The sequence below is a fragment of the Haliotis cracherodii genome, unplaced genomic scaffold, assembly GCF_022045235.1.
Source record: "Haliotis cracherodii isolate W230 unplaced genomic scaffold, xgHalCrac1.p SCAF_10, whole genome shotgun sequence".
Lineage (NCBI taxonomy): Eukaryota > Metazoa > Mollusca > Gastropoda > Lepetellida > Haliotidae > Haliotis > Haliotis cracherodii.
This window is the reverse complement of record NW_027266265.1, coordinates 48,945,580-48,969,942: the sequence shown is the minus strand read 5'-3', so window position 1 is coordinate 48,969,942 and position 24,363 is coordinate 48,945,580. Positions and strand designations below refer to the sequence as shown.

At 39.4% G+C, this 24,363-nt stretch overlaps 1 protein-coding gene across 1 annotated transcript; it reads right to left on the bottom strand.

Moving 5' to 3' along the window:
- Positions 1-2,031: 2,031 nt before the first annotated feature.
- LOC139451783 (glutathione synthetase-like) lies at positions 2,032-23,921 on the bottom strand. The gene is made up of 13 exons (XM_071233093.1): positions 23,765-23,921; positions 23,111-23,217; positions 18,508-18,694; positions 17,736-17,811; positions 13,321-13,460; positions 11,926-11,968; positions 10,866-10,939; positions 8,054-8,218; positions 7,567-7,636; positions 6,146-6,337; positions 5,376-5,457; positions 4,724-4,913; positions 2,032-3,950 (listed from the first exon to the last, which is right to left on the bottom strand). The coding sequence occupies exons 2-13, from the start codon at positions 23,199-23,201 to the stop codon at positions 3,818-3,820; spliced, it is 1,443 nt and encodes a 480-aa protein (XP_071089194.1). The 5' UTR covers positions 23,202-23,217; positions 23,765-23,921; the 3' UTR covers positions 2,032-3,817.
- Positions 23,922-24,363: the final 442 nt, after the last annotated feature.

Genomic DNA, 24,363 nt, shown 5'->3' with positions numbered 1-24,363 from the left:
GTGAGTTGGGTTTAACACCGCTTTTAACAGTATTCCAGTTATATCGCGGCGTGTCAGCTTAATGTGGGAGGAAAGCCCGAAGTGATGCAGGTCTCAGACGTTTACCCCTTCGGTGAAACCCACGAGCAGGGGTATGGTGCTGACAAACCTAGAAACATAATCGGGGCGAACCGGGATTCGATTCGCCTAAAATCCGACTCGCCTAAAAAGATATTGACCCGACTCGCCTAAAATGTTTTTGAGCGAACTACGGTCGTTTTTTGTATTTTAGAATAAGTATGTAACTATCAGAAATACATAGTAATGCATTTTATACACATAATGTACCTAAATGTTAGTGTTGTAGTCTCGGTCCCAATAGCGTAACCGACTGGGCTCTGACTCACTGACTCAACATGAAGTGCAGATGTAAATATGACCACGGACCTATATTATACAAGTCCGTGATATGACAGAAGACAAATTCTATGGATGATACGTTGTTTTTTAATATTATTTCCATACTTGTGTATGAATATACTAGCTAGTAATTGTGATCATTAGGTCTAACGTAAGTTATATTTGCCAAAATATTATATATATTTTTTAGGCGAGTCGGGTCAGATTTTTTTAGGTGAGTCGGATGTTATAATTAGGCGAGTCGGGTGCAACTCCTTGCGTTTGATTCACACAAAATGGTGGCGCCAAGTCAGGACGATCTGATCGATAATCAAGATCTATATTGTGATAAAACGGGTCTTACATCGCGAAATGCATCAAATCACGTGAGTACCATGATGAAAAACATTAAAAGATTTGGAAAATATCTGCTGACAACTAGTTGGTGGTGCCAGAGACCATATAATAGATTATTATATGGTCTCTGGTGGTGCACATGCTTTGCAAATCCTGCAATCGATCGAAATCTGCACGACAGTTTACGAACCGGATTTCGATTTCTTTGAGCGATTATGACTGGACTATGCATAGACACGTTGGTCCAGCCAAATGTAACTCCATAATGCCAGCCTAGTTCGGCAAGGATGGAAACTGGAAACTGAACTTTTATAGTCAGTTAACTCGTTTGCCTCGGGAAGATGATACCATACATGTTGGTTTATATATGAAGAATTATTCATATTCAAAAAATAATAGATTGGTTCGTTGCACAAATGAACATACAGTTATGTTGTGTGAATCGATGCACATGAACGCATGTGATGTCATAGAGCCATGACTCGAGATGCACCATTTGCCTCGTGCAGGATTAGTATGTAAAGTTGGGAAATCATGTGCAGCATATGTCATGAACTGGAACACATTGGAAACTAGGCCTGCAACGGATACACTGTTAGGTGAATACGATTCGCATGAATATAGGGTAACGAATAAGAATATTTATTCACGGATACGATTACAAGTCAGCAGTTGATGTGTTATTTATGATATTATGATATTCTGTGAAACAATAACAAAATAAATGATTTGAAATGGTTTGTTAATTATGAATTTATTAAACGTTTATATACTGCACTAATCCAGGTACTAGTATCAGCTCAAATGTGACAATGACCAGTGAATAAAACGATGTCAAATCAAATTTAATATAAAAGAGTGTTGTCATTGAACAAATCTATGCATATAATATGTTCTTGTGGTTATTTAAGAGTCAGGGTATGTAAATTCACAGGACTGTAAATTCATAAATATTCGATTCTAGTGACCACGAATAACAAATTCAATTCATAAATGAATACGGTTTGATTCACCGAATACGAGAGAGAATCGTAACAGCTCTATTGGAAACATCTCTACACCTACATACTTCTCTATATGTTTCTATGGTTCACGTTCCTTTTGGCAGTGACTATATGATCCATTCTTCAAGTTACCATGGAACAAAACTCTCATCATTTTCCCAAGATATCAGAATTTATCTCAATCTTCAGACAAAAACGAAAACCATATGTCTGTCTGTGTTTGTGTGTCTGTCCGTGTTAGTGTGAGTGTGTCTGTATGTTTGTCTGTGTGTCAGTGTGTCTGTCCGTCTTTGTGTGTCTTTGTGTGTCTGTGTCGAGGATTATCGCAGCTATATAGCGACGAGCAACACACGTTTGTGTGTGTGTGGCTGCTTGTACTAGTCCGGACTAATGCCAGTTTCATAGTGCTAGCTCACTGAGACCCAATGTCACAGTTTAACATGAATACCCCACTCAGACACAGAATCCTGACTCTGAGACAAGTGGTTCTTGTAAAGGGACAGTTCTGAAGCTATGTAGACAATAGCCGATAACCCCTGGTTGTAAACAATGGCTTTTAATCTAATCAGGCTGGCAATTAGTATTTTTGCAACTCATCCATATGAAAAACAAACAAGCTTTCTCTTCAATTTGCCTCGAAAACACAACATTATTGAAGCAAGTTTACTGCTTTACATGTGCATCCTTGTTGGCTTTGCCATGCAGACCTCTATTGTTTGGGTCTAGGAATTGAATTGGGCATGTGACGTAACACACAGAAATTACATGATGCATGATTTCAAAACACACAGAACTGTCTACATACTGTCCCTTAAATGGCTAGTGCCAGGCAGGGACCCAACAATTACCATCTTCTAATGTCTGTTGGTATGAGGCGGCCGGAGATTACTAGATGTTGATTTGTTTCTAGGGTCATGTTTGTTTGTTTGTTGTTTAACGCCACACTCAGCAATATTCCAGCTATATGACGGCAGTCTGTAAATAATCGAGTCTGGACCAGACAATCCAGTGATTGACATCATGAGCATCGATCCATGTGATTGGGACCGATGACATGCATCAAATAAGTCAACGAGTCTGACCAACCGATCCCGTTAGTCGCCCCTAAGACAAGCATAGTCGCCCTTTACGGCAAGCATGGGCTGCTGAAGACCTATTCTACCCTGGGTCTTCATGAGCCCGAGGGGTATGTACCATGTACTCTGTGTGTGAGCCTATGTACCAAAGGACCGGTTCACCATGAAGTTCTCATACCGGCATAAATTTCTCTGCATTTACCAGCATGTTATATCAAATTTGTACCCCATCTCACACATGGGAAAACATACCCATTCAGTAACCAATTAGAAACGAGTATCTTAATACAAGGTAAGATCATTCCTGTTATATGACATACCATAAACATAATTCTGTAATATTCATCTGGTTATCGTTATGAGATGTACATAACATTCAGAATGGATAACATAATAAAACATAAATACACCCAACCTGTTTAAAGCCCTTCAAAATGAGACACTTACACTGCTATGTAAAAGCTGCCTTATAGTAACAAGGGCAATGTCCATACAACAGACTAAACTGCCTAAATCTTCCATGCAGATATGACCTTCACCTCAATGAGTAAGCATTTCAGCTGTAAAAATAGATACATGAGATGCTCTATTGCAAATGTGGCACAAAAACAAAATAATATTCAAAATGCTTACTGATGAAAAAACATTATGAGACCAGCCATCTGATTCCCATTTAAAGATACAGAGACAGAGCAAGCGACCATCTGATTCCCACTTGATGATACAGAGAGTGAGCCAGCGACCATCTGATTCCCATTGATGATACATAGAATGAGCCAGAGACCATCTGATTCCCATTTAAAGATACAGAGACAGAGCAAGCGACCATCTGATTCCCATTTGATGATACAGAGAGTGAGCCAGCAACCATCAGATTCCCATTGATGATACAGAGAGTGGGCCCGCGACCATCTGATTCCTAACTGATGATACAGAGAGTGAGCCAGCGAGGAGATGGGAGATTTATCAGTTCTTTCCGCACTTTGCAGGAGATGCTCGTTTCTAATCTGTGCTGACGAGGAATGGTGTATCAAGGCCTGCAAATCCAGCACATATTCCACCCTCATCTGTTCCTAGAACCTTGGTCCTCAGCATGTGGCCACACTGTGTGTTCATCCTTTCCTCTGTTGCAGACCTGACAATACAAGTTCATCATCAGACACACAACACAAGTATATCATCAGCAATAACACAAGTACACCAGACACAACACAAGGTTAGTTTGTTTGTTGTTAACGCCGTACTAAGCTTTATAAAAAGGCTGTAAATAATTGAATCTGGATCAGACAATCACAAAAAACATGTCCGACAACAGAATGACATTATCAGACAAGTACAAGAAGGGTACCTATGGCTTGTGGAGATACACCCATTGAAAGCTAAAATGGATAGAATTATCATCAAACCGCCCGCATGTTATCCAAAAATGAGCAGGCCACTGTAACTTGATAATGCCCTCGCATTGCTTGACGACGGGCTATTATCACGCCCGTTGATAGGTGACGTCATAGGATAGGGATAGGCGACGTCACGTTCAATAGTGACGTCATCTGGTTTGTTCTATGACGTTTCCATATTTGTAAAAGTTGGTCAGTGACATTTGTGTTTATTGCAGTAAATGTTTCAAAACCGATATTGTTGTCTCTTTTATTTGATAACAAATTCCATCCATTTTAGCTATAATAACGGTAACGCTATTTTTCAGGGCATTATCATTTGCAGAAGCCCTCAGTCTTTTCAACTGCCCGACGAAGGAAGTCTTTACACTTAGTGCATAAGTGCATGAAGAAACTTAAGGGTTTAGCAGATATACCTTCCTAAAATATATCCAATATAGACGGTGTCTCCAGGTCATTCATTACACCAGACACCAGAAAAGGTATCCTTAGGTTTAGGGCATATACCTACCCAATATACACTCCATATATCCCCAGTTCACTAATGACATCAGATAGGACAAAAGGTATCCCTGGCTTGAGAAGATAGTTCTTTTGAGACTTGGGAAATATTCTCTCCATCAGGATGTAGGCATTTCGCTCTTCTGATTTCTGGTGTGCCTCCAAGAACTTGCTGATGTCTTTTCCATATAGATTGTTTCCTAGCAACAGGCAGAAGACATATCTCAGAGGACATATCACAGACAGAAGATATATCATAGACAGAAGACATATCACAGACAGAGGACATATAAAACACAGAAGACATATCACAGACATATCACAGACAGAGGACATATCACAGACAGGAGACATATCACAGACAGAGGACATATCACAGACAGAAAACATATCACAGACAGACATATCATATGACAGAAATCAAAAAAGACATTTCAGGCAGGTCACAACACAAACACAAACAGGGGACGTATGACAAAGGACATTTCAGAGGACATAACACATCCAGAAGACATACCACAGATTGAGGACATATATCATTGACAGAAGGCATGCCACAGACAGGACATATCAGACAGAGGTCACATTATTTTCAACAGAGCCAAACCATTTTAGGGTTTTTCTTGTCTGTAACTTTCCGAAGCAGTGTTTAGTAGACTTACCTCCCCCTTCCCTCTGCGGCTTGAGGACATACATGTCTGGGTCAGTCTTCCCTATCTCCACGCCCTTGTCCCCGTCTGGACCCTAGTCACCATAGAAAGTTATATACGTGTGATATAAGTATGACACATCTACACACACAATGGTTCTTGTATCTCTGTTCTCATGTACGTCTGCTTGTGTCTCAGTTCTCATGTACGTCTGCTTGTGTCTCAGTTCTCATGTACGTCTGCTTGTATCTCTGTTCTCATGTACGTCTGCTTGTGTCTCAGTTCTCATGTACATCTGCTTGTGTCTCAGTTCTCATGTACGTCTGCTTGTGTCTCTGTTCTCATGTACGTCTGCTTGTGTCTCGGTTCTCATGTACGTCTGCTTGTGTCTCTGTTCTCATGTACATCTGCTTGTGTCTCAGTTCTCATGTACGTCTGCTTGTGTCTCAGTTCTCATGTACGTCTGCTTGTGTCTCGGTTCTCATGTACGTCTGCTTGTGTCTCTGTTCTCATGTACATCTGCTTGTGTCTCAGTTCTCATGTACGTCTGCTTGTGTCTCTGTTCTCATGTACGTCTGCTTGTGTCTCGGTTCTCATTACATCTGCTTCTATCGCTGTTCTTATGTACGTATGCTTGTATCGCTGTTCTTATGTACATCTGCTTGTATCGTTGTTCTTATGTACGTCTGCTTGTGTCTCTGTTCTTATGTACATCTGCATGTATCTATGTTCTCATGTACGTCTGCGTGTACCTCACACTGTCCTAAAGAAAAAGTACTCACCAAATCTAGGCTATGCAGCTTCACAAATGTAGCTCGGATTCTCTTCACTGCAGCTGGGTCTGTAATGAATTGTTCCACTGCTCCAGGTAAGGTCAGCTCTTGTTGGATTTTCTTTGTTCCAGCCAGTTGATATTGGATGGAGGGACACTTTATGGCTAATGAACGTTCCATCTTTAGTCTAGCATCCCATTCCTGAAACAGTGATCAATGTGCTTGCTTGGTGTTTGTCTGAAAGAAGGACTTTTATATCATAAACACTGTTTCAGTTCACCCAGTATGTCCAACAAACAATTGTTAGTTTTCAGTAAATCCTTTCATACTTTTGTCTATTTGTTTATTGTTCAATGCCACACTCAGTCACATTCCAGCCTTATGATGACAGCAAATAAATAATTGAGTTTGGACCAGATAAGCCAGTGATTTATATAACAATCCTTGACGTCACACTATAACGACACACAAATCTTCAAGTCTGACTACCCAATCAAATAAGACACCTCTTATGACCAGCATAGATTGCTGGCAACCTATTCTTTCCCCGACTTCCCAGGGAAACAGCAACAGTGTCCAACCCAGAATTGAAAATCAAGGGGGGACTTGTTCCCCCATCATGTAGAAAATAGGAGGGATTTTGAAAAAGAAGGGGGGATAATTGCTGTCTTCAAAAACGTCTTATTTTGTATTATGTACTGGAACATCATCATATAATAGTGTTCCAGATCAGAATAAAGAACTGAAATGAATAACAATGCTTTGTGCTTTTTTCTATTTTGATTAAAAAAGTCTGTAATTCTTTTGTTTTAGCGCAACATGGTCATTCACTATTCAAAATATCGTCTGCGATGACAGTCGGCGATTCATATTGTGTGATTTCAGAAACCAAACTAAAACGAAACTAAAATGCTCAAAAATATTTTCAGAACTATTCAAGATAGAATATTTTTTGTCTTTAAACATCTTGTCAAAGGTTTTTGATTACTACACAAACAAATACAACATAATTTTGATCAAAGTTTTGATACATTTTCTACTAAAGTAAATCAAATTTCGATTCCTATGCCAATCCTGTCGATAATTTATTCAGCAACCCAAGGGACTTCACTCGTGTCAGAACTTTCGGTTGTTATCGATCGGTCTTCGACAGTTGTTTACAATGTTTGCTGTGAACTGTCTTTCTTCGTTAATTGATTAAAGATTTAGTGAGTATTGAATCTAAAGGTAGGGATAAACAGCTGATAAAGTAAGTGACTGAACAAGAAATTACTGTGCGGGACAGATCAGGCTTTGATTTTTTTTATGAGGGGCGATTTGCTTTTTTTTAGCGTGAATCGCGTATTCGCACGGCCTAGGTTGGACACTGCAGCAACATCAAATATCTTCAGTGTAAGGACTTTGGCAGGTCTTATAGACATGACACATACCTTATGTGTCGGGAAGGCATCCGGCTCATACCCAGTACGCAGATACACCACGGCCACTTCATCTCCATCACTAGAGAGCAATTAGAAAAACTTTACACAGCAATAGAAACATAAAATACTGAAGCTCACTTAAATTTTACAAGATGTCGACAATGAGTTTGGGTTAACACTTAACACCCTCTCGAAAAGTTTTGCTGTTTTTCCAAAATGTACATTAATGAACAACACAGAATAATCTCCTCTTTCAACAACAAAAGCCATAAAAAATAAGCTATGATAATTTTCGGTAAAGCACACATAACATAGTGGTCCTAAACAATCACAGGAAGAAAAAGCTCAATGTAACCATAATTGCAGTAACAAACAAATAATACGGTACTCTGACAGCCTGCTGGCCACGAAGGCATCGTGACATGTGAAGGTGAGCTATAGTAATGTCATGTCAGATGCTTGATATTTGGGTCCTTGAAAGATGCTGACCACTTACACCATCAATCTCTTATCATCTGTCAGGGAGGCGTTGTTGTAGATGTCGAGGTACGTGCGACGTAGTACCCGAACCCCATGGTTTAGTGAGTAGGCCTTGAACTCCAGGGCACGTTGGTCAAAGATATTCCGCTCTGCCTCACTCACAATGAACAGTAGGACTGCCCTGGAAAATGGAGCAGAGCATGAACAGGCTAAAGGAGTGAGTGAGTGAGCTTTTTTACCTTGCACAATGTGGTAGCATAGTCCAAAAGAACATAGACATTTATCATTTGGGTGAAACCAACGAGCATGGGTATGGTCTTGATCAGGGGTGACTATTGGTCTGGAAACCACTATTGCGATAACTATTGATATTGCAAGCAACTATTGCGATAAATATTGATAGTTTTCAGTGTATCATTTTAGATGAATTTTAGCGTTGAATTAAACCTTGGAACTGAAGTTTCCTTTGAATGTGATAGCAATAACAACAAATAAAAAGTAAAGTTTGAGATATGACTGATTTGTTTTTTCTTTACTCTAATAATTAAAGAAAAGAAACTTCCACATTACCATGTGTAAATTACTACCACTCATGATCAAAAGAAAAACAAAATTTAACAGCATTGCACGTATTTTATTGATATCGTAAATACAATCGAAACTATCGATATTCCTAACTGAAATCGATACTATTGATCGGAAACTTATTTAACAATCGATTTATTGACTTTAAGTGCTTACCAATAGCAATATATTGATATTTCCATTTATTGTGACAGCACTAGTCTTGATATCAACGGGGTGAATCACACTTCCAGCAGATCCAGACAGTATAGAGGCAGAGTGAGTGAGTGTGGCTAAATTCTGCTTTGAATGATATCTCAGTATAATCACTGCATGTCAACTTAATGCTGGAGTAGTGAGTGAGTGAGTATGGTTTTAAGCCGCTTTTAGCAATATCCCAGCAAAATCACCCGAGGGACACCAGAAATGGGCTTCACTCATTGTACCCATGTCGGGTATCGAACCCGGGTCTTCGGCGTGACGAGTGAACGCTTTAACCACTAGGCCACCCAACCGCCCCAAATGCTGGAGTAAGCCTGAAGAGCAGCAAGGCCATGCTGATAGACCAAGGATCATTATCATAGACAAGCTAACATCAAACATAAGATTGTTGTCAAAGGGCCACAACTGTGCACATAAATGTAGAGATGGCTGAGAACATGGGCCCAATCATGACCAAATAGTCATGTGGCAGACAGGCGTCCAGTTTAAAACTAAACTAAATACTGTGTGGACATCAGAGTTAAGCTGTCACTAACGAGTTACGTCCAACATGTAGCAACGTTGTAACTTTGTCTTTGTAACATCACTTAGTTTGTTTGTTGTTTAATGCCGCACTCAGCAATATTCCAGCTATATGACGGAAAACTGTTAATAATCGAGTCTGATCCAGACAATCCAGTGATTGACATCATGGGCATCAATCCACATAATTGGGATACGATGACATGCATCAACCTAGTCAGCGAGCCTGACCACCCGATCCCATTAGTCGCCTCTTACGACAAGCATGGGTTGCTGAAAAGTATTCTATCCCAGATCTTCACGCGGCTGCACCAAATCATTAATTACATTGACATAAACATGTTGTGAATGAGGTTTGACCATGGTTCATGGACGGAACAGTGTGATCACAGATTTGTTGAATGGACATCTTATTTGTCTCACAGACGACTGATATACATGCTCAACGCCAAAAGAAACGCGAACCATAGAAACATATAGAGAACTACGTACTTTAAGAAGACAAGTTTCCAGTGTGTACCAATAAATGACAAAACTAACAAACAGCCGGTGTTACCACAGAGTGACTTTATTTTCATCAAGATACCCTGCATGTGATTTCCAAACCTTACACAAGACAAAAGGTGCATCTCTAGTAATGTGTCTATGATGTAACATGTGATGCATCCACAAGTGTTGATTCACACAACATGACAGTATGTCTGTTTGTGCATCAATCCACTCTAATATCTTGAGTCTATGAGTGAGTGAGTGAGTACGGTTTTTACGCCGCTTTTAGCAATATTCCAGCAATATCACGGCGGGGGACACCAGAAATGGGCTTCACACATTGTACCCATGTCGGGAATCGAATCCGGGTCTTCGGCGTGACGAGCGAACGCTTTAACCACTAGGCTACCCGACCACCCCTTGACATTATGAGTAATTGTTCATATAAAAACCAACATATATGGTATTTAAGCTTCTTTTGTCGGGGAGTAAACATATATACCCCAAAACAAGTGAGTGGTTCGTCATTGCCTGTCATCTTAAGATTCATTCCACACATCACATGGTATACTATCCTAAACTGGCAAGTTAATATGTGAAGGTGAGCTACGAAAACAGGGTACTAGTTGTTGATTCTGGTACTCTGGCAAACTGCTGAACAAAAGTTATGTTAATAATGTGAAGGTGACCTACAATGTGTGAATGAGTGATTGAGTGAGTATGGTTTTACGCCACTTTTTACATCATGGTTACATCATGGTTTGTGACCTACAATAACGGTGCAACCTTACTTACTGTTTTCGGTCCCATAAAGATCCGGGTTAGAATAGGTCTTCAGCAACCCTTGCTTGCCGTAAAAGGCAACTATGCTTGTCGTAAGAGGCTCACTGACAATTGCGCTGATCGATTCTCATGTTGTCAATCACTGTATTGTCTGGTCCAGATTCGATTACTTACAGACTGCTGTCATATACCTGGAATATTTCTGAGTGTTGCGTTAAAAAACAAACAAACAAACAAACAAAACTTACTGTTTTCGGCCATACAGCTCCCAGGCTTTGACCATGCCCCGAGCTAGTCCCAGTGCAGGATCGTTGTCCGGGACCTGGCAGGCAAAATGTTACTAAATTAACATATCATCTGTAATCTGTGTCATATGCAACTTTTTTCTTGAAGTGAAAATCATAATAATCAAATAATTATTTTCAAAATAAAATGATTTAATACATTCAAAATGAAGTAATACGGCACTGTAGCTCACGTGTATATGTTGTCAACATTAAAAAATGGCCAAAGTTTTTAAAAAAAAGACAGACACTGAACGAAACTTCATGTCAGCATTACGTTCAAATATTAGTTAGCAACTAACTCTAAAATCTAACAAAATTAACAAGAACTGATGTCATCATAAGGAGAAACATGTATGACAACAAAGTTGTGTTCCCTAAATCTTCCAATTTCAGAAGAGACATTTACAAGGGGAAAAAATAAATTTTAAGAAAATATTAGGTAACGGTCAAAACAAGATTAAATTCAAATTATTTCAAAATACTGAACATAGAAGTTGAGCACTACAACTAACTACACATGTATCAAATTTCATGCCATTTTGAAAGAAAGTAATGGCCACAAAGAGTTTGTACAATATGGCTGCTGTGGCGGCCATATTGAAAATCTGATTGAAACCGAAACCTCTCGAACAAATTGGGGTGTCATCATTCAGCTTCATTGGTGCAGTGGCATCTGAGAAAAAGGTGTTTACGAAGGAGGACACACGATGGACGTCGGACAAACAGGCCAAAGACATTAGCTCGCTTGATATTAAGCCATATGAGCCAAAACGTCGAATATTTGAATGCTAGAGTCTGTGTTCCAAAACTGAATACAGCTTAGATGATGAGTGAGCTAATGAAATGCTGTTTTAAACTATTCATTCTATATCACGCCTGTCCATAAAAATAATTATATCCGGATTCTGACCATGGATCCATTAAGCTGAAGTGTACAAGTGTAGGTTGCCTGGGCATCTATTCTAATCATGCTTCCATCCTGGACTCCCCAAGTGGGCTCCTGAAAGCATGTCCTACTTACCTCCTCTGTATCATACTGCTTCCCCATCATGTCCAGGACAAACCTGCAACACAAAACTCATGTAAACCATGAATGTCACATCAGTTGAAACTGAGGTTGCTAGCCCCGGCTGAGGCACCTCACCTGAATCCCAAATTTGCCCACCTTGACTCCCAAATCTGCCCACCCTTGAATCCTGAATACTATTTAATTAACACCGATCACTCTCTACAAAGGCAAAATGTCAATCACAGATGAAAACCAAGGGCGGATCCAGCATTTTTAAAAGGGAGGGGTCAAAAATAAATATCAAAATCTTCTCTCAGACAATTTTACTGCTTACAACAAACTACATGTGGTTTTCAAAAGAGGGGTGGAAGGGTTCAGAACCCCGGGACCCCACTATCTGGATCCGCCTATGAACACCTATAGAACATGTTCCTAGGGTAGAAAGGGTCAATCTGAAGTTAAATTATTGAAAGACTATCGAAAACAATTAAAAAGTATAAAAAGAATATTTACCGGGTACATACCTAGTACAATTTCATAGTAAGGAACTGTGAACAGCTATTGCTGGTATCATCAACTGAGAGTTTGTCATTGTGTTTGTGGTTTAGCCTTGTTCAAGGACTGACAGAGGATGTACAGCCAGTGCATAAATCAAGCAATAAGCTCTTACAACACAGGAGGGCATGGGTGGCCCAGTCGTCTAAGGCGCTGCGATTCACTGTGCAGAGTTGCGTCCCTTGGGCACGCCAGAAACATATGACTGTGGGTTCGAATCCCGGTTCGCCCCGATTATGTTTCTAGGTTTGTCAGCACCATCCCCGTGCTCATGGGTATCACCGAAGTGGTAAATGTCCGAGACCTGCATCACTTCGGGCTTTCCTCCCACACTAAGCTGACATACCATGATATAACTGGACTACTGTTAATAAACCCAACTCACTCACTCTTACAACAAGGATGGGGTATTAGAGATATTCGAAACAGGAGTGTGCTGCAATATCCATCAGCCATGATTAACTCATTAAGTCATATAACAGGGTATTCTGAAAGACACTTATGGGCTTTTAACAGAATCCGTCAAAATCATCATTTGAACGGAAGAGACTTGACTTGTGGAAAGTACTGCCAGACAGTCTTGGCAATCTATTGGACATTCTAGAATGTTCTTTTATTCAGCTTTCAAATGGAGAACTTAATCAAAATATTTTTCAAAGCGTAGTCACCAGTTTGAAACTAGTGCCATATAGCTCGAATGTTGACTCCTTGTAAATGGTCACTCTGGCGTGACCTGTAATGGGATATCCTCAGGTCTTTGTTCTGCGGTAGTGAGAACAAGGATCTGATTTTAATGAGATTGCTGCTCAAGCATATGACAGCGTTTGTTTTGTGTTTCCAACAGACACCCACCTATGCAGAAGAACTGTGGATGTTGTAAGGCCGGCAAAACTTGAGGCTATGGTGTTGAACTCCACCTGTTTGGGCTGCACATGGTCTGGGTCCTTCACATCCAGCATGAAGTCGTTCCGGAACAATCCTAAAGACAGGGGCTGAAATGAGATACACTTATTTGCAACACTGAAAATATCTGAAGAAAATACAATAACACACATTGGAACGTGCAGATGAAACCACAAAGTCTACTGGACAATCGAAGAAACTACTAGCTTGAACACACAACTAGTTAACATCTTGTATCATTATTAGGATCATTTCCTCTGTCTAACACGAGACAAGTGCAGCAAGGTGACTACTGGACAATCGAAGAAACTACTAGCTTGAACACACAACTAGTAAACATCTTGTATCATTATTAGGATCATTTCCTCTGTCTAACACGAGACAAGTGCAGCAAGGTGACTACTGGACAATCGAAGAAACTACTAGCTTGAACACACAACTAGTTAACATCTTGTATCATTGTTAGGATCATTTCCTCTGTCTAACACGAGACAAGTGCAGCAAGGTCACTCTGAGGCAAAAAACAACTAAACATATCTGGCCACAAGGCTTTGTTGCTCACCTGAATTATGAAGAAATAATATGATGCTTAAAACCTTGTAACAAGCATCTATAGTGAGCTGATGCAGTAGAATCAAGGCAAAAAATACAAATTATATTTTCTAGATCCTCAGTGAAACCATAATTGACTGCCAAACATGACGCCTTAACAAATCTTGAAATTAATACGTCTCCAAATTAATACGACTACTGACCCATAGCCAAAAATGCAACACAATATCAATACTACTCCCCCCATCCCATCCCCAGTGGGATGATACATATCCTTACCTTAATCCAACCCTACCTTAATCCAACCAAACAGCAAATAGAACTGCTTATTATTGCTGAGTAGAGTACTTCAATAAAAACAATAAACAGTGTTTTCCTAAAAACAACACACAGTTTATATGTTTACTCTGTTGACTGGCATTAGGGGAAGTTCAAAGGCAATAAAATAATTGAACCTACAACACTTCACTGATTGGTATGCAGAGAAGGTGTCAACAATCTGAAGGCAGATGACATGACATAGCTGTATATCTGAGGAGTGTGATGAAGCCTATCTGTGCGCGTTGGGTCATATCAGCCACTGACGAAGTGTTGCGTGGGTGGCGTCTGTCTGGAATGCTGGAGTGGTCAATGATGCCTTGTTTGACACATTTTGGAGACATAAATGCGAAGTTCCATTTATGTTAACAAAGACTACTCGCATTTTTCACATTTAATTCATGCTCACGTTAATTTCATGATTTACAGTACTTGCCAGTATTAGAGTAAGCATCCTTGAGTGGGCCACTGACACGATGTCCTTAGTTATATTTGTGTAGGGCATTAGGTCTGAGTAACTTCCCTTGGTTTACTTTTGTTCTAATACAAAACTACCATTTGTTATTGTTAAGTTAAACTGTAAATAAATAATTTCATAAACAAACATAAACTAACCAATTAGCTTAAACCCTGTTATTTAGATATATGTCTTCGTTTTGCTAAAATGTAATGTTTGAAAATAAACCTACAGTTAAACCTTAAATACATGTTCTCTTAAATCAGTGTTAATCAATATGGGTTATATAAATAAATAAACACACATTCAGTGTGGGCAGGCTTGAATACATTTACTGTGAGGTTGGAACCAATATCATTAATATCAGATCTTAGTTCTCGCTACCGCTAAACAAAGATCTGAGGACATCCCATTACAGGTCACGTCAGACCGACATTCCACGATCATTGACCGACCAATGGATTGACTGACAAGAAGTCGACATTAGCCAATCAGAAGGCAGCTTTGTCATGCTTTACGGCACTAGTTTCAAACTGGCGACTACACTTTGGAACATTTTGGAATGGCTAATAGATGGCCTAGATGGTATGGATTCAGTCCTAAAGACCGTAACTGTCATTTGGAATACCCCTTCCAGGTTGCATGATTAGAAAACAAATTCTGACTGTCACTTTCCTGATCTGGTAAGCGACACTCTGATTGGTCAGATGAAAGGTTATTCTGACGTGACCTGCAACGGGATGTCCTCAGATCTTTGTTTGGCGGTAGCAATACATAAGATCTGATTTTATGGAGATTGGGTTGGAACACACATTTACTGTGGGGATGGAACACATATTTACTAAGGTCGGAACACACATTAACTGTGGGGTTCAGACACACATTTACTGTTTGGCTTGATCACACATTTATTGTGGTCTTGAAACACACATTTACTGTAGGCCTGGAACACGCATTTACTGTGGGGCTTGATCACACATTTACTGTAGGGCTTGATGTGTCTGTTTCTTGTTTGACGCCACATTCAGCAATATTCCAGCTATCTGTAAATAATCAAGTCTGGACCAGACAATCCAGTGATTGACATCAAGAGCTTCAATCTATACATTTGGGACATGATGACATGCATCAACCAAGTCTGCAAGCCTGAACACCCGTTTGTTCCCTCTTAACACAAGCATGGGTTGAAGACCTGAGTGTAGGGCTTCAACACACATTTACAGTGGGGCTTCAGCACACATTTACAGTGGGGCTTCAGCACATTTACTATCGGGCTTCAACACACATTTACTGAGGGGCTTCAACACACATTTACTGAGGGGCTTCAGCAAACATTTACTGTAGGGCTTCAACACACATTTACTGAGGGGCTTCAGCACACATTTACTGTAGGGCTTCAACACACATTTACTGTGGGGCTTCAACACACATTTACTGAGGGGCTTCAACACACATTTACTGTGGGGCTTCAGCAAACATTTACTGTGGGGCTTCAACACACATTTACTGAGGGGCTTCAACACACATTTACTGTGGGGTTTCAACACACATTTACTGTGGGGCTTCAACACACATTTACTGTGGGGCTTCAACACACATTTACTGTGGGGCTTCAACACACATTTACTGTGGGGCTTCAACACACATTTACTGTAGGGCTTCAACACACATTTTCTGTGGGGCTTCAACACAAATTTACTGTTGGGCTTCAACACACATTTACTGTGGGGCTTCAACACACATTTACTGTGGGGCTTCAACACACATTTACTGTGGGGCTTCAACACACATTTACTGTGGGGCTTCAACACACATTTACTGTGGGGCTTCAACACACATTTACTGTAGGGCTTCAACACACATTTACTGTGGGGCTTCAACACACATTTACTGAGGGGCTTTAACACACATTTACTGTGGGGCTTCAACACACATTTACTGTGGGGCTTCAACACACATTTACTGAGGGGCTTCAACACACATTTACTGTGGGGCTTCAACACACATTTACTGAGGGACTTCAACACACATTTACTGTGGGGCTTCAACACACATTTACTGAGGGGCTTCAACACACATTTACTGTGGGGCTTCAACACACATTTACTGTGGGGCTTCAACACACATTTACTGTGGGGCTTCAACACACATTTACTGAGGGACTTCAACACACATTTACTGAGGGGCTTCAGCACACATTTACTGTAGGGCTTCAACACACATTTACTGTGGGGCTTCAACACACATTTACTGAGGGGCTTCAACACACATTTACTGTGGGGTTTCAACACACATTTACTGTGGGGCTTCAACACACATTTACTGTGGGGCTTCAACACACATTTACTGTGGGGCTTCAACACACATTTACTGTAGGGCTTCAACACATTTACTGTGGGACCTCAACACACATTTACTGAGGGGCTTTAACACACATTTACTGTGGGGCTTCAACACACATTTACTGTGGGGCTTCAACACACATTTACTGAGGGGCTTCAACACACATTTACTGTGGGGCTTCAACACACATTTACTGAGGGACTTCAACACACATTTACTGTGGGGCTTCAACACACATTTACTGAGGGGCTTCAACACATATTTACTGTGGGGCTTCAACACACATTTAATGTGGGGCTTCAACACACATTTACTGTGGGGCTTCAACACACATTTACTGAGGGACTTCAACACACATTTACTGAGGGGCTTCAGCACACATTTACTGTAGGGCTTCAACACACATTTACTGTGGGGCTTCAACACACATTTACTGAGGGGCTTCAACACACATTTACTGTGGGGTTTCAACACACATTTACTGTGGGGCTTCAACACACATTTACTGTGGGGCTTCAACACACATTTACTGTGGGGCTTCAACACACATTTACTGTAGGGCTTCAACACATTTACTGTGGGACCTCAACACACATTTACTGTGGGGCTTCTACACACATTTACTGTGGGGCTTCAACATACATTTACTGATACAAAGGCCCACAGTATATACATGTTCAATAACACTACATACCTGGGTGTACCCCTCCTCCTTCACGTGTGTGTAAATCTTCCACAGTCCTTGTGTAAAGTCATCCACCTGCAAAACACTGAAATGGGCGAAAACAGATGAGTGAGTGTATTTTACAGCAGGCAATACTCCTGGCATGTCACAGGGGCCTTTAAATATAAATATCTGGATACATTACAACAATGACTGAGAGCATGAGTAGCTATCCACATCATTGGGTGCAATAACACGGGAGTCAGGTAAGACACGGTGCTTGACAACTGACTCCCATTCCAGTGTGACTGATGACAAGCACACATTAGTGGAGACCTCATCTGACCCGGGCGCCCCAAAGTGATACATACAAGGCGAGCAGAGTCTGGTGGCATGCAACATGGCAGTCATGGATGGTCAAGTGAGGACACAGCCTTTAGGAAAAGTAGGAGTGCATTTAACATAAAAATGACTGGAAATAATTTTACGTGAGTGAGTGAGTATGGTTTTATGCTACTTTTAGCAATATTACAGCAATATCACGGCGGGGGACACCAGAAATGGGCTTCACACATTGTACCCATGTCGGGAGTCGAACCCTGGTCTTTGGCGTGACAAGAGAACGCTTTAACCACTAGGCTACCCAACAGCCTAGAAATAATTTGGAAAACAATTTATGTAGGTTAGCCCCAAAATAGTCAATGAATTGTTATGTTGGTTGAAAACATGTCAGCAAATTTGCTAAATAATTTAGCTCTAGGTGTTTTATATGATTAGAGTGCTTCAAATAGCTTGTACTTACTTCTTAAGGGACTTTTCCAGGAAGTTGTGATCATGGGCTACTTTATGGATGAGTCTGTTGAAATCCTGCATGCAGTCCACGGCCTGTTGGAAGCATGTCCGGGGCACCACGCTGGGGAACAGGGTGAAGGGGGCACACTCTGCCAGCACGGAGCCCTTCTCTCCCTGCAGGGACTTCATACTGATTCCTAGGGAGTGGGACAGTGAGTGAGTGAGTGAGTGAGTGAGTGAGTGAGTGAAGGAGTGAAGGAGTGAGTGAGTGAAGGAGTGAGTGAGTGAAGGAGTGAGTGAGTGAAGGAGTGAGTGAGTGAAGGAGTGAGTGAGCCTACTTTTAGAACCGTCATATATATCTAAAAAATGATTTCATCAATTTTTTTAATCTCAAAGTGCTTCCTCATTTTGGGAAAAAATAATAGAATGATGATTAGATGAGTGAAAACATATTGGTTACCCAATGAAAAATGTAATAACCCAATTAAAACAGAACCCTAGAGTAAAACCTCAATTGCTCAAAAAGTTATCTGCAGCTCTGAATATTGACCAAGAAAAAACAAATGTGAGCAATGGTGAGGCCCTACTTCTAACTACACAAATGGCAAATTTCAGTACATTCTGAAGTCCGAATAATGGTCATTACAGGCTTTTACATATGGCTGTCAGGGTGAAATGGGGGTACATGAGGGTCAATGGTTATAATATATGCCCAAAAGGCAAAATAAGTTCCACATACTGCATATACTTGGCACAGCAAATTTCATCATGCAGACATGGCAGAGTCATCAGCAAAAATTAAATTTTCAATATGGTCACCAAAGCTTTGCTTCAACACATTCATACTGTTTTGTCATTAGTTAAAAATTTACAATTTTTAATTTGAAGTTTACACGATATACAGCTTTTTCCATTGGATCAGTGGTCGGTCACATGACCGTGATATTGACGTTCGTAAGTGTATGAACAACACAATTTGACGTTCATACATTTTTCCATGAGACTGTGTTCTTGAAATGATGTAAACACTGATGAACACTGATAGGTATAATATTAGGTATAATACATGGAAATAGAGCTTCCTTTACATACTTAGCTACATTTCTGAGTATACAGTCATTTTGGCAATTTAAGACAAACACAAAATGGACTTCGTCCTCAATACAACCATTGTTACATAGCCAACAAAAGCGTTGTGAATAAACAATATCCTCCCTTCTGCCCAGATTACTCTGTATAGGCAATTCACTTAATCTCAACAGGCACAGCATACGTCTATGGTCTCTATTTCTGATAATAATATTCCATATCCAATAATATCTTGACGTGTGAATAATACCGTATTCGACGTAATAAGCGCCCCGCTCTAATAAGCGCCCACAGCGATATTTGCTAAATATATTGGCCAGTGAACAAATCCAATCAGCACCACTTCCGATTGATAAATGTACACAAGCCTTATTTATTCGTGTATAATACGCACTCGTGTGTTATATCACCCTTAATTATGGGCAATTAAATTCTTGAAAAAAATATCTGTCGTTTGTAAACATGTCAGGCTGTTTAGCATAAACCACGAAATTTACGACCTTTCAACTCAAAATAATATTCTGATAAGCGCTCCCTATTTCTAATTTTGAGAGCGCCCTGGGCGCTTATTACGTTGAATACGGTACCTTAATTTACAAGACTCATAGATTTTCATTTGTATACTGTTTGTTACAATCCAACAAACGCTGTCTAAACAGCTGCAAGAAACAATTAACATTACAATATTCTGTTCATGCCACACATAACCAAATCCATAAATGTCAAGTAAATATTTAACATGAGTTGCCCATGTAATTCTTCCACATTCATGCAGCTTCTTCATTAACAAATAACACTGTCAGGGATATCTTTCATCATTCATTCTAATAAGTTTACACAAGTATTTAACACACTTCATATGATAATCCACATGCAAACCATTTCTTCCACATTCAGCAAATATTGCTGTGCTTGATACATATTTACCAACTCCTAAAACAAATTTACAAAACATAGTATGAAAAGTTTCGACAATTTGACTAGCTTTGCAACCCCATATCTCCACACCATAAAGAAGAATTAGCTTTATCTTAATATCAAATAGCTTAAATAAAATATTAACTGGCATATTTACAAAGTGAAACTGCAATTGTTTAATGGCAAACAAAGCCTTATTGGCTTTGATCTTGAGGGTATCAATGCATTTCGTCCAAGACAATCTATTTGAAAACAGAACACCCAGATAACTATAGTAAGTACTAACATTGATACGTTTATCATTTAAAAACCATCGTTCATCATACCTTAAAGTACAAGCCTCTTCTGGAAACCAAAATTTCGGTTTTAGACATGTTAATTTTAAGTTCCCATATTTTTAAAAAATTGGATAAAATAAAAAAAATTCTTTGCAGACCTATTACTGTGTCATCGAATATACACAATCATCTGCATATAGTAAAACTAATATGTATATAAACTCCTCTCCAATAACAATCCCTCGCAAATCACTACTTTCTATCATAGATGTAATTCAAGAATAAACATTGTGAATAGAAATGGACTCAACACCACTCAGTGATTCGAAATAATCTAAAAGAGATTTATTTGATGTCCTGAGGCACACTGAATCCTAGAGTATAGATCCTTCAAAACCACCAATAAACGACAGTGTATTCCATTTTTCATTATTGAATACCACAAGAGCTTTTGGTTAGTCGAATCGAACGCTTTACGGAAATTAGCAAACAAACAAATCTTCCCTGATGTTTAGAGAGCTATTTTTGTGCTAAACACTGTAATGTAAATATATTATCAGTTGTACGGTATCCGCTTTGAAATCCTGTCTGAGCTTCAGTAATTGTGTCATAAACGTTCGCAAAAGTCTTGAGTCTATCATTTAATACTGTTGTCATCAACTTTCCAAATACATCCATCAGCATTTTTCCTCCAAAATTATTGACATCATTTATATTATCTTTCTTATGCAGAGGAACTACTATACCCTGTTCCCACTCGTAAGGGAATACACCACTATGCATAATCCTATTAAAAACTATAGTTAAGTATGATATGATTGAAGTACTACAACATTTCACCATTTCCGGTAGAATTCCATCCGGTCCAGCCGATTTACCCAGTTTCAAGTTATGTATAGCTGATGATACTTCTTCTTCAGTTATATCAGCATTAAGGACATTATACATAACATTACAGCTCTCATTAATATCATGGCTGTACTTAAAAGTTTCTGCCTCATGCAGATTGTCCCCATCAACAGGCATATCAGTTAAATTAAACACATGCTAGAAATATTCGGTCCACTGCATATTGCTAGTACCTGGGCTGTCTGTCATAGAAGGTGAAGGAATAATATTGTTGACGCGTCTCCAAAAGGAGTTACCATTTTTGCTGTTGTTGACCAAATCATTTATCCAATATTCATCATGCTCCAATCTCTTTTGTCTACACAGTTCTTTATATATATTCTTAATTACAAAATATTCCTTCAAAAGCTCCTTATTTCCTAAGATTCTGAATAAATCAAGTTTATTAAACTTTTGTCTTTTTAATTTCATACACTCATCATCATACCAATTCTTACTATCCATAGTCCGGCAAACAGAACTATACTTCTTTTTTAAAAGACCACAGGACTAATTTTTCTACCGCAGACTCGATATTAAGTAGAACCTAGTCTCTGTCACTGTCTAATACATAAGGTGATAACATATCAGCTACAGGCTGACGAAACGTTTCAATAACAGCGTCTTTCCAAACATATCTTAGTATATCTGACGATGTATTATTTTCCTCGTTTTCTGCCCTGTTCTCCATTGTCCATGTCCTCAAAGCTTGGTTTATACCGATTCCCATCATGCACAACAAAATCGGACTGATTTCCACACCGGGCGTTAAGATCCCCAAACACTATAAACTTGAAAACGATTACTAATAGATAAAAAGCTTTGCTCCAGATACTCTATACCTTGCAGTGGTCTAACATCTGTTACCACAGAGGAGCCAGTAGGATATGTGTATGTATGTATATATGTATGTATGTATGTATGTATGTATGTAAGTATGTAAGTATGTATGTATGTATGTATGTATGTATGTATGTAAGTATGTATGTATGTATGTATGTATGTATGTATGTATGTATGTATGTAAATACAAAGATGCAATCATACAATGAACTAAACAACCGTTTCTCAAAAACTACCAATATAATATAATATGCTGTTGTCACCTCATGTTTTAAGGAACTATTTTATTCTGCAATACAGCTGGTTGTTGCATAGCTGTCAGGATAAACATGAAGTCACACATAGTAAATATAATTGCTAGAGATCAAGATCTGCGTCTTTTGAGGTAAAAATAGTGATATCAAAAATGTTAGAATTGAATTTCACTTTGAGTGAGTTCATTGGAGTATGAACCTTCATAGAGATAGAGTGAGGGCCAAGCTCCGACGTTCATACAGTTTGGCCCTCACTCTATGAAGGTTCATACTCCAATGAACTCACTCAACGTGAATGTCAATTCTTAATTACATAACAAATACAAAGATGATAGTCATATACCTGTTGCGAGAGCAAAGTCTCTTGCTTTGTCCAACACTTCATGAAGCCTCTGATTGTCTACAGCAAACCTGCTTCCTAGACAGTCCACCATAGTTGATGCCCCCTTTCTGAAGTGAATAATAAACAGTGTTTGAAAACTGTCGTGCAGGTGACCCATAAACGTTGCCTGCCCATCTTCAAAGTTACCTGCCCGCTTTCAGACATTCGCTGAAAATATCGCATCTTGATTCAGTTGAAATAATCCAAACAATAACTTAGGAATGTACGTGGAGTAAGCATAAAACTGAATATGTAAATACATGTAGTCTTAAAATTATCTGTCAGGCAGTCGGGCAGGTGGAGGAATATTTCATGCAGCCTGACAGAAACGTTACACTTACAGGCAGGCAGTTAATTTTGGTGTGACATACGACACAAAATCTCTCGTAAAGGAGTTGTGTGATCGGCAGGTGTGGTGATTGTAAAAGGGAGCTTGATGGAAATGGATTCCACAGTCTAAGAAAAGAATTGGGGGTACCCTATACTAACCCTAAACTTTAAAGGATCGAAGTCGAATATAAGCCTCGTCCGGTGAAGTGCAGTCGTAGCCTTCATAAACAGTGACAAAGCAAAAAATTAATAGGCCTATCAGGCGAAATAGAACTAATGCCATACCTCCACAGTCGAGTAAAATGGTATGGCTATCTGTCCGATGTATCAAAATTAACGTATGAAGTAACGGCGTTGTTGTTTCTATAGACAAACTGTCAAACAGGTAGAAAGCAAGTCGTCATTGGCAGCTGATACGGCTCAGATTTGGCGCACGCAATAATTAGAGTTACCTCCCCTTGATAAGCGCACTATTACGGACGCTTCGTCCAATATGAAGCGTCCCAGGCATGAAATGACTGCACACATTATTTTTAGCAGTGAAAAGCGTCATTGACGATATGCTCAGTTATCAATAAAAAGTCAAGTTAATTGTCTCAGTTTGAAATATAATATAATATAATATAATATAATATAATATAATATAATATAATATAATATAATATTACAGGACAAAGACAGCAAGTGAAGAACCGATCCCCATGGCACAAACTTCTTTTTCCATCATATAAAATCATAATCTGTACTCTTGAAAATACTTGTATTTGTAGTCGCATTATTATATTTCCGCCATCAAACATGCCAAAGGTTCCAACCAAATGCTAAAAAGGGTAATGTTTGCTTTGAAAAAAAAATTAGAAATAAAAAGGATACGAATGGCAACT